General features: G+C 47.0%; 1 protein-coding gene across 1 annotated transcript in view; it reads right to left on the bottom strand.

The window, feature by feature from the left end:
• Positions 1 to 983: 983 nt before the first annotated feature.
• Positions 984 to 12245, bottom strand: part of LOC123413567 (transmembrane ascorbate ferrireductase 2) — a 55237-nt gene continuing 43975 nt past the window's right edge. Inside the window, exons 3-4 of the mRNA XM_045106500.1 lie at positions 1629 to 1828; positions 984 to 1513 (exon numbers count right to left, since the gene is read on the bottom strand). Of these exons, the coding sequence (XP_044962435.1) occupies positions 1208 to 1513; positions 1629 to 1828 (506 nt within the window). The 3' untranslated portion in view covers positions 984 to 1207. The remainder of the gene's footprint in view (positions 1514 to 1628; positions 1829 to 12245) is intronic.

The raw sequence follows: 12245 nt of genomic DNA on the forward strand, positions 1-12245 counted from the left end.
ACCTCAAGCGGCTCAACGGACAGACAGAAAGGAGGACATGTTCAGCGATAACTATTTTGAAGGTGGGAACCCATTTAATCCCACATAAGTTTTATTTGATTGTTGGCTATCGTCCACCAAAGTGTTGGGATTAAGTGGAATGTGATGGGACGCCCGCTACGAGTCCCACCTGCAGCCTGAAGCGCCCTCCAGTCTCAATCGCTGCGGCGCTGCCTCGTCAACCTGCAAGAGCCGCCTCTAGACTCCATGGGGTTGAAGACACGTGAGAGTCGCTCCGCTTTCTGTTACAGGAGATTTTGAGCGGTATCGAAATTGCACTGAACCGGTAACTGATACCATGTTATCTGATTACAACCCATACAAACCAAACAGGATTTAGCGTCATCGGATACCGCTGTAAACAGGTTACGTTACAAACTCACAGACCAAACACCTCATAAAGTTTAGTACGGTTACTTATTCGTATGTACCCCGTGGTTGATAAAGTGGCTCACGAACTCGCTGCTGTGGGGAGTCGTGACCCTGCCATAAGCCGGCTATGGCTGTACGAAGTACCATGTGATGTAAGTGACCTGGTGGCCACTGTTCTCCCTGTGCCAGATTAAGCAGTTGAACCCCAGTGTTCCCAGTTCAAAGGGGGGGGGGGGGGGGGGGGGAACTTGTTATCCTGGCAGTGGCACCTCCAAAAAAATCCTCATTTGTAATTTCTGCCAGCTTGACTGATTGTTTGCCACTATATAATTTTTTTTAAAGATTTTACTCCCTCCGTTCCTTCCTAAATATAAGACCTTTTAGACATTTCACTATAAACTACATACGGAGCAAAATGAGTGAACCTATACTCTAAAATGTGTCTATATACATCCGTATGTAGTTTATAGTGAAATCTCTAAAATATCTTATATTTAGGAACCGAAGAAGTACTAGGGAACTACATGCGTATGTATATAGTCACTCATTTTGAGTTGTACGTAGTCTCCTGGTGAAATCTCTAAAAAAACTTATATTTAAAAACGGAGGGAGTAGAATGGATAGGGGAAAAGTTCCTGACAACAGCTAATCGTTCAATTGGCACATAAAAAAAAAGACAACAGCCCAGAGGGCAATGACACATACATATAAAATTTCCTAAGTTGAAGCAAGAAAGATGTACTTTATGACTAGCTGCAGCCCAAGAACCACATACTGCCCTTTCCCTTCTATTCCCTCACTCTGAAGAACCTCGGTATGTGTCCATCTTGCCAGCTCCAGGGTTAAAAATAGCAAGAATAACAAGAGCTCCTAGTAGTATCAGCATCATCCCCAGTGTGTTCATCAACATCGCTTCTGTGGAGAAGCGCCCGATCATTTTCGCACTCTGCATGAAGATTGATTTCTCCAGAAGTCCTGTCACGCTTGTGGCGATGGCAAGAACATAGAGAAATACACCCAAGAACACATGCCAGGGGAGTAGGGATGATCTGTCGCTTCTAGATCCTCCAGGGTACCAGAAGGTCAAAAATCCAGCAGCCCACTGTGGAGATTCAATGACGAGGAGGAGAATAAATTATAAAAGACCTCTTTATATCTCTATACAATTTAATAACGAAAACAGCATGACTGCACATGAGATACCATCTCTTCTCTACCTGCAAGCTGAAGATGATGATGCAAGAAAGGCCCAACCAGGAGTGAAGTGTGTACAAGTGGTCAATTTCTTTTTCATCGTGGAACTTCCAGACAGCCCAGAGGCCAACTAGACTCATGAACATGGCAAGGAACTGCAACGTAAGGTGTACTAACTTCTTCAGTTTCTTGGTTCCTGGAACTGTCTTGTACGCCAAAAGAGCTGCATGAAGCACCATAACTGAATTCAACGCTAACAAGAATTTATAAGATATATACCCACACAAACAAAATAACTGAATTCAACGCTTATGGTCTGATCCTCAAACCTCGTTTTGGGGTTGTATCTGCTAGGTCTCAGTTCAGATTTTACTACTCAAACAAACAAACCTGGTGTCATGTGAGGCCGAACTTACAGGCGCAAGGGCCGTGCTGTGCCAAGACTGCCCTAGTTCATGTCCAACTCGGTGCTTGCTGAGTCCATCTAGAGTTAGAGTAGGAGTCAGGTTTCTAAGTCGGAAAGGTTTAGTCCCAAAGAAGGTTACCCTGCCGATTGGATCCAAGTTCAATTAGAGTCCAAGTCTGTTAATCTAAATTAGAGTCCCAGTCTGTTTCTTCAATTGTAATTGGCTATTTATAGCCACCCCCGCATGAGGTAATAAGGCGAACAGAAAAGTTTATCTTTTCTCAGCTCTTGCTCCTGCTGTGTTCCTCTCTCACCCTTGCTACACCCACAGGCCACCGGGACTACCATCCCCGGCCACCGGTATCTCACGACTACCCCTTACACTCAAGGTCCCAGCATGCTGATTCCCAAGCACGTGACATCTTGGTATCAGATTCATCCATGATCCCGGCGGCCACCATGAATCAGCCTCCGGCTGGGGATGGTAGTCCCGGTGTGGTTACCACCCTCCACAGCCTCACCGATGACTTCCAAACCACCGACAACGAGCGGCGCACCAACCGCACCAACCTGGACACAGTGCTACAGCAACTCTCCACCATGCTATAATCTGTCCAGGACCAAATTACCAAGACTTCGCGGGAACAACGCACCCAGCACCTCACTATCCTTTGCCTCGAGCAGGGCGGCTCGATGCCGCGCCTCGGTGGCTTCGGCATCTTGTCATCACTAGTAACGGACAGAAACAAGGGGTTGCCAATGGCAGCCCGTACGGACGAATCTGATCTGAGCGGGCTCTGTGCCTCTAAAAGATCGTTTTTCCCACGTTCGATGGGGAGAGTGATCAACGTCTATGGTTGACCAGATGCAATCTATTCTTCCTTGGTCAGCTCATACAAGAGTCAGACAGGACATGGTTGGCTTCCTACCACTTAACTGGCATCGCCGTGCTGTGCTACGGCCACTTGGAAGAGAAGATGGGTCGACCATCATGGGGAGAGTTTCAGCAACTCATCTCGAACCACTTCGGACCACCGACACGCACAAATCCCTTCGGTGAATTGATATCGGTTCACAGCTACAGCATTGTCGCAGACTACAACAAGCGCTTCCTCGAGCACCTGACGTGGAGGAGCGGGGCATCTTCACCAACAAGCTCACCGATACAACATTGTCGCAGACTACACCAAGCGCTTCCACGAGCACCTAACGCGGAGGAGCGGGACATCTTCACCAACAACCTAGGCGAGCCCGTGAGACGTAGGTTGAGATGGCCGGCCTCTTTGGAACCAGCCATGGATCTAGCTGTCTCCTTTGAGCACCTCCACAACGTCCCTACAGCTGCGTTGACCGCTCAGGCTCGTCCGGTCCGCCAGCCGTGGTCATCGTTAGGACCGGGCCGGGCGCCATCTGACGTCACCGGATCAGCTCCGGCACTTGCCTTCAAGAAGCTCACCGGCGCCGAGATGGACGATCGGCATGCTAAGGGGCTATGCTTCAATTGTGATGAGAAATTCATGTGCGGGCATCATTGCAAACGCCTCTTCTACATCCAAACTGTCAATAATGACAACGAGTCCATTGAGGATTGCGAGGACATTCAGATCTCCCTCTTAGCCGTCACTGGCGTTCCTATGAGCGACACCATGCAGGTCGTTATGTGCATCGGCGGCCGCAAACTCGTCCTTCGATTGACTCTAGTAGCACCCATAACTTCATCAACGAGGATCTTGTCGTGTCTGGCAGAGCACTCTTCTCAGATACATGCCAAAGGAGACCCCTGGATGGCCTCCTGAGCCTCCTTTGCAAACACTTTCACTAAGCCCAAGGGGCTTCCTCCACCGCGCGCACACAACCACCACATACGATTTTTGCCATGGTCTCAACTGGTGGCCATCCGGCCATACCGATACCCGACCATCCAGATGGACGAGCTTGAAAAGTAGTGTGTCGAGATGCTCGAACGTGGCCTCGTCCGCCGTAGCTCATCGGATTTCTACTCGCCAATGCTCCAGGTGAAGAAACACGATAGCACTTGGCGATTTTGCATGACTTTCGGGGACTAAATAGTGTCACCATCAAGGACAAGTACCCCATTCCCGTCGTTGATGAGCTTTTGGACGAGCTAAAGGGCGCTCGCTTCTTCACAAGACTAGACCTTCGCTCCGGCTACCATCCGTAGCATGGCTCCGGAAGATATCACAAGACGGGCATTCCACACTCACGAAGGCCTTTTGAGTTTGTGGTTATGGCATTCGGTCTAACCAATGCTCCGATGACATAATAGGCGTTGATGAACGATGTGCTTCGGTCCTTCTTACGTTGATTTGTGCTTGTATTATTTGATGACATTTTGATCTGCAACGCCTACTAGTCGGACAAACTTCATCACGTCAAGCTCGTAGCACATAAGCTTTTCCTTCAAGTGCTCCAAGTGTTCCTTTGGTGAGCAGTCAGTGGCATACCGCGGCCACGTTATCTCCGCCCATTGCATCGCCATGGACAGCGACAAGATACTCGTAGTAATTGACTAGCCTGTTCCACGGACAGTTTGTGCGGTGCGCAGCTTCCTGGGACTATTAGGCTACTATCGGAAGTTCATCCAGGATTGCGGTGTCATCGCGGCACCGCTCACGGCACTTCTGAAGGAGGTTTTTCTATGGTCCGAGGACATAGGCCGCACCTTTGATGCCCTGAAGACCGCCCTCACCACTGCACCAGTCTTGCAGCTTTCTGACTTCACCATATTGTTCATATTGGACTGCGACGCGTCAGGCTCAGGGTTCGGTGCAATGCTCCACCAAGGTAGCGGCCAATCGCTTACTTCAGTCAGGCAGTCGCTCCTCGACACGCCTCCTTGGCAGCTTACGAGCGGAAGCTTATCGGGTTGGTCCAGGCAGTACAACATTGGCGGCCATACCTCTGGGGGCGCGCTTTTGTTGTCAAGACCGACCACTACAACCTCAAGTTCATCCTCAACCAGCGGCTTGCGACCATCCCCCAACATCATTGAGTCGGCAAGTTGTTGGGTTTCGACTTTACTGTGGAGTACAAGTCGGGACACCAGAATGTCATGGCCAACGCCCTCTCTCGACGCGGCGTGTCAGGTGCCCACATGTGTGTTATCACAAGGCCAGCTTTCGACCTCTTGCAAGACCTCCGGCATGCTACGTACACCGACCCAGCCTTGGTGGGCATTTTGGGGGCAGCTAGAGTCCAGCGAGCACCCTGGGCCCTTGTCGATGGCATCGTCACATTTAAGCACCAGGCATATGTGCCACCGACATCCCCGCTAGTGGCCGACCTATTGGTTTCTGTCCATGATGGGGGCCATGAGGGTGTTCAGAAGTTGTTGCATCACCATCGCCAGGATTTTCACCTTCCCGAGGCTAGGGTGCACCTTCACCGGGATTTTCACCTTCCCGAGGGCCGAGGCTAGGGTGGCGCTCCAAAACTACATCCGCTCCTGCACCGTGTGCCAGCACAACAAAACAGAGCAGCTTCACCCAACAGGCTTGCTTTAACCACTGATGGTGCCATGAATATTGCCATGGACTTTACTGAAGGGTTGCCTAAGGTGGGTGGCATGTGTATAGTACTCACGATCATCGACCAATTTTCTAAGTATGCACACTTCATTCCCTTGGTGCAACCTTATACGGCAGAGTCAGTGGCCAAGTCGTTCTTGTCCAACATTGTGCGCCTACATGGGTTCCAGCTTCCATAGTCTCCGACCGGGAAGCGTTTTCACCTCGACATTTTGGAAGGCCTTATTCGTTGCTGCTGCACCCCCCCCCCCCCAAAATAAATCAGGTGATCGGCGTGTACTTGCGATGCCTCACGGACGATCGTCCTCGCCAGTGGCTCCACTGGCTTCCTTGGGCCGTGTGCTGCTACAACACCTCCTATCTCTCGGCGCTCAAGGATACTTCCTTCCGGGTGGGGTATGGTCATGATCCTTCTTTCACGCCTAAACTTCAAGGGAGATTCACAATCAAACGGTGGAGCGACAGATTGTTGATCGTGGCCAGTTCCTCGGTGACTTCCACGAGCGGCTTCTTCAGGTGACATAGCACTACAAACACTACTACGACAACAAACATCATCATCTGTCCTTTGACGTTGGTCAGTGGGCTTGGCTACGCCTTCATCACCGGCCAGCAACATTCTAAGGCTCTAGTGCAAAAGGCAAGTTGGCGCCTAAGTACTATGGGTCGTTCAAGATTGTTGCCAAGATTGACTCAGAGGCTTAGGCATTCAAGATTGACTCTAGTGCAAAGTGGTGGAAGCTGAAGGGGGAGGTAGCTCAGGCGTTCAAGGAAAGAGTCATTAAGGAGGGCAATTGGGAGGAAGGAGGTAATGCAGACAACACGTGGATGAAGATGGCGACTTGCATTCGTAAGGTGGCCTCAGAGGAGTTTAGAGTGTCCAAGGGAAGTGGAAGCGAAGCTAAAGATACCTGATGGTGGAACAATGATGTCCAGAAGGCAATTAAGGAGAAGAACGATTATTTCAGACGACTATACCTGGATAGGAGTGCAGACAACATAAAGAAGTACTAGATGGCAAAGAAGGCTGCAAAGTGAGCTGTGAGTGAAGCAAGGGGTTAGGCGCGACCTCTACCAACGGTTAGACACAAAGGAAAGTGGAAGGAACATCCAATAAGATGGCCAAGATCCGAGAGAGGAACATGAGGGACGTTGACAAAATATGAAGAACGAGGAGATTAAGCATAGGTGGCCGGAGTACTTTGACAAGCTGTTCAACGGGGAGACTGAGAGCTCTACCATTGAAATGGACCACTCCTTTGACAGTACTAGCAGACGTTTTGTGCGGGGAATCCAAGAGTCGAAGGTAAAGGGTTCCTCTTTACCCAGAAAAAAAAAGAACCACTTAGAATAGCCAAACAGATTATATTTGTCAAGAAATGCAAATTGATATGGCGATGATTCACATTATTTATTTTGGCCCTGATTGTATCCACATTGAGGTGTGGAGAGGCCTCGGGGACATAGTGATAGTATGGCTAACCAAGCTTTTCAACCTCATTTTTCGGGCAAACAAAATGCCAAAAGAACGGAGACGAAGTATATTAGTACCAATCTTCAAGAACAAGGGGGATGTTTAGAGTCGTACTCATTACCGTGGAATTAAGCTGATGAGCCATACTATGTGTTAAGCTTCATCCACTAGCCAACGCAACCAAAAGTCCAAACTAATGGAAAGGGCTAGTGCAATCCGCATATACTGTAACACCCCCTCTCACGTGTGATGGGAAGACAAGTCAACACGTGCAACCGAAAGAGAGCGACAGTGCGCGAAACTCACGTATGACTCAAGAGGCCTCTACGTGGACTCAAAGGGTGTGATTGCACTAGCCCTTTCCATCAGTTCGGACTTTTGGTTGTGTTGGCTACTGCATGAAGCTTGACATGGTATCGGAGCTAAGATCTTGAGTTCAAGTCATGGCTTTCACAATTTGTCCAAAAATTGTTGATAGCCCCCTTTGTGTCCACGTACAGGCCTCTCGAGTCATACATGAGTTTCGCGCGTCGTCGCTCTCTTCCGATTGCACGTGTTGACTTGTCTTCCCCGTCACACGTGAGGGGTGTTACGGTATATGTGGATTGCACTAGCCCTTTCCATTAGTTCGGACTTTCGGTTGCGTTGGCTAGTGCATGAAGCTTAACATGGTATCAGAGCTAAGGTCTTGAGTTCAAGTCCTGGCTTTCGCAATTTATCCAAAAACTGTTGATGCCCCCTTTGTGTATAGGCCTCTTGAGCCATACCTCTGAGTCTATCCACGTGTTGACTTTCCGCGTCACACGTGAGAGGGGTTGTTCAAGTGTATATGTGGATTGCCTAGCCCTTTCCATCAGTTCGGACTTTTGGCTGCGTTGGCTAGTGCATGAAGCTTAACACAATGAAGCTATGGGAGTCATTGAGCACCGCTTAAGAAGAATGAAAAGCATGACCAAAAATCAATTTGGTTTCATGCTTGGGAGGTCGACCGTGGAAGCCATTTTCTTGGTACGACAACTTATGAAGAGATACAGGGAGCAAAAGAAGGACCTGCATATGGTGTTTATTGACTTGGAGAAGGCCTATGATAAGATACCGCGATATGTCATGTGGTGGGCCGTGGAGAAACACAAAGTCCCAGCAAAGTATATTACCCTATCAAGCACATGTACAATAATGTTGTGACAAGTGTTCGAACAAGTGATGGTGACACTGATGACTTCCCGATTAAAATAGGACTGCACTAGGTGTTAGCTTTGAGCCCTTATCTTTTTGCCTTGGTGATGGATGAGGTCACAAGGGATATACAAGGAGATATCCCATGGTGTATGCTCTTTGCGGACGATGTGGTGCTAGTCGAAAGGTTTTAGACTTAGTAGAACCAAAACCGAATACATGAGGTGCGGTTTCAGTACTACTAGGCACGAGGAGGAGATTAGCCTTGATGGGCAGGTGGCGCCTCAGAAGGACACCTTCGATATTTGGGGTCAATGCTACAGAAGGATGGGGATATCGATGAACATGTGAACCATCAAATTAAAGCTGGATGGATGAAGTGACGCCAAGCTTCTAGCATTCTCTGACAAGAGAGTACCACAATAGCTAAAAGGCAAGTTCTATAGGACGGCAATTCGACTCGCAATGTTGTATGGTGCTAAGTGTTGACCGACTAGAAGGCGACATGTGCAGGAGTTAGGTGTGGCGAAGATGCGCATGTTGAGATAGATGTGTGGCCACACAAGGAAGGACAGAGTCAGGACTGATGATATACGAGATAGAGTTGGGGTAGCGCCGATTGAAGAGAAGCTTGTCCAACATCGTCTGAGATGGTTTGGGCATATTCAACGTAGGCCTCCAAAAGCTCCAATCCATAACGGATGGCTAAAGCGTGACGATAATGTCAAAAGAGGTTGGGGGTATACCGAACTTGACATGGAAGGAGTCTGTAAAGAGGATTGGAGTATCACCAAAGAACTAGCCATGGACAGGGGTGCATGGAAGCTTTGCTATCCATGTGCCAGAACCATGAGTCTCTAGCCTACCCCAACTTGTTTGGGACTAAAGGCTTTGTTGTTGTTGTATTGACTAAGTGGCTTACCGTCTAGAACTTCCAGCTCGCGCTCGCATTCATCGTGTTTTTCATGTTGGCCTGTTGAAGAAGTATCATGGGTTACCGCCTGAGGGTCCTCCGGTTATGCCTTTGATGTTCCAGGGGCGAGTCCATCCCACTCCGGGCATAGCGATGTGTGCTCGCATATCTCGTGGTCTTTAGCGAGTGTTGATTCAATAGGAAAGCCAGTAAGCGCCTGATGCCTCTTGGGAGGATGTTCCTGCTTTCCGAGATCGTTATCCGAGCTTCCAGCTCAAGGATGAGTTGTTTCATAATGGAGGCGAAGATGTCATGTAGGGCCGAACTTCAAGGGTCGTGTTGTGCAAGACTGCCCTAGTTCATGTCCAAGTCTAGTGCTTGCTGAGTCCATCTAGAGTTAGAATAGGAGTCAGGTTACTAAGTCGGAAAGGTTTAGTCCTGAAGAAGGTTACCCTGCCGACTGGATCCAAGTTCAGTTAGAGTTCTAGTCTCTTGATCTAAATTAGAGTTGATCTAAATTAGAGTCCCAATCTGTTTCTTCAATTGTAATTGGCTATTTATAGCCACCCCCACGTGAGGCAATAAGTCAAGCAGCAAAGTTGATCTATTTTCTCACCTCTTTCTCCTGCACTGTGCGCCTCTCTCACCCTTGCTACAGCCACGGGTCGCCGGAACTGCCATCCCCGGCCACGGGTATCTCACGACTACCCCTTATGCTCAATGTCCAAGTACGATGATTCCCAAGCACGTGACACCTGGTCTTGGGGTTTTATCTGCTAGGTGTTCGCACACGAACACGTCACCATGTACCCTTGACGCCGGGATGATGCACTGCAGCTCACGTCGAAGGAGACCCGTCCGACAGTGCGGTACGCAGGCAATCCAGCGGGCGTTTTTGTACACCCGAAACCCCACACGCCCGGGAGGGACCCCGTCAAGGAGGGCGGCGGCTATGGACTACCCTAGGTCGACCTAATCGCCCCTAGGGCCTCGTGGATCGCTGCCCTCCAAGAGAAGAACAAACGAAGAACGAGGAAGAAGATACAAGGGAGAGGGATAAAAAATAGATGAACACGAAAAAGTAGTAGATAGATTGGTTCAATTGTGTGTTGTTTCAATCGGCCATCACCTCCAATATATATAAGAGGCGGCTGGACTTCCCGTACAAGAAAATGATTCATCTAGGCTTTCCTTCCAAGAAAATTACACCAAATCACGTCCTAGAATCCTAATTCTAGTCTAACTCGGATTCAACCCGAATCTGGCCCAAACTCCTGTCTTGCTCCTTGCGCGGGCCACATAATCTGCATACGATCTCCGATTGAGACGATTTATATATCAAAATCGACCGGCTCGACGGTACGAACAATTCTTCTGTTGATCACTTTTCCAAATAAGGCCATCTTGAATACTCCACGAGGTCATCTTTAACTTCCAATCAGATTCGTTCCTGTAGTTGACTACGCTGTCCGAGTTTTGTAGAGATTTTACCGGCCGTATATTATCTTCAAATGATGATGACACCAAAAGCAAAGTTGACCGCTTCGATAATATACACAACTTTCATGTAGAACACTTTTGCATATAAGGTCATCCAGATAGTCGTTTGAGCCCGTCTTTAGCTTTTGGCCCAGCAAGCAATCGATGGGGTTACCTATCAACATGTGTCTGATTGGGCGCGCCACTTTTGGCTTCATGATAGGGTCACACTCCGATGGCTCTAACCTTTGCATACGAACTCGGATTGAGATGATTTTTATATCAAAATCGATTGTTTCGACGAGACGACAATCTGTGATGAACATTTTTCCATACGAGGCTTACTTGTGGGCTTAATCGGCCGAACAATACTCTAAATATGAAATCTCAGCACTTTGAACACAGTTTCGGCCTTCAAGATGAGGTCGGACAGTGATGGCCCAAACTTCTAAGATGTTCATGTCAACACCACGAAACTTTTCATGTAGATCACTTCTTCATTTGAATCCATCTTAATAAGGTTTTCTTCCGTGTCAAAATCTGGTGTCAACACTAGGTGCCAATCGGAAAGAGACTACTTTGGAGTTTCAATCTATCTAAATCTGGCTACGAGTTGGATTGGGTTTCACAGACATATAAATAGGTATGTATGTTATTAGTTTTGCTTTGTCGTCTTTCCCTATATTTCCAAAGTATACTACGTGAATAATAATAATAATAACAACAATAACAACAACAACAATAATAATAACTAGCAAAGGTTACCCGCGCTTTTGCGCGGCTAGATTCAGTATGTATTATTATAATTGACACTTATCCTTTTATTGTATTATATCTAATACCATTATATTGCATATTGTGTTTGTGACCATAGTTATATTTTTGTGCATCTTTAACATGACTATAAGTCTCATGACATACGTATTGCTAAAAGAATCTCACTTCATCATACTCGGGTATGGAGTGAATTCTCAATGTTATTACCTTGATTGAATCACTTTCTCGTGGAGTCAAATTTATGTTCCTAGTTCTTATAAATATAAGCGCCCTCACTATATATTCCTTCGAAAAATAGCAAAGAGACAAATTATAAATTCCAATACATCACCTTTCTCTATGTAAAATTGATAATTCTCCTATGCATATATTCCTAAATTGTGCTAAGATTATGGAATCTACATGGACATGGTATAGAAACCAATGCCATACTTTCCTTATATTTCTTGTTTCAAGTCAATATAAAAAACCACTTTATTGTATCCATGTAAAAAAATTCACTACAAACTTAAATATCAGTGTTTTTATGCTAGCTATATGATTTCAGAGGTACTGAGTTCAAATTTTTGTGGCATACAAAATAGAGTTATGTTCTTATTCACCATATAAGAATATTTTGCAAATATTTTTTTTGAACTTTGTTATTTATGATATCGTATGGAGCACATACAATGTTTTTTAATCATTTCAGTTTGTAATTTTGATTGCGCTATACGAAAGTCATGGGTTGCTTACCCGGAAAATAAAAGTTCTATTCCGGTAAATAATGTGGATTTAAAATAATAATTTCGTACAAATAACAATTTCTTTCCTCCATTATAATATGTCCCGCATAGTCATTGCCTCGTCGACTTAGATATTGAGCCT

Source organism: Hordeum vulgare, chromosome 7H (assembly GCF_904849725.1).
Source record: "Hordeum vulgare subsp. vulgare chromosome 7H, MorexV3_pseudomolecules_assembly, whole genome shotgun sequence".
In the NCBI taxonomy this organism is placed as follows: domain Eukaryota; kingdom Viridiplantae; phylum Streptophyta; class Magnoliopsida; order Poales; family Poaceae; genus Hordeum; species Hordeum vulgare.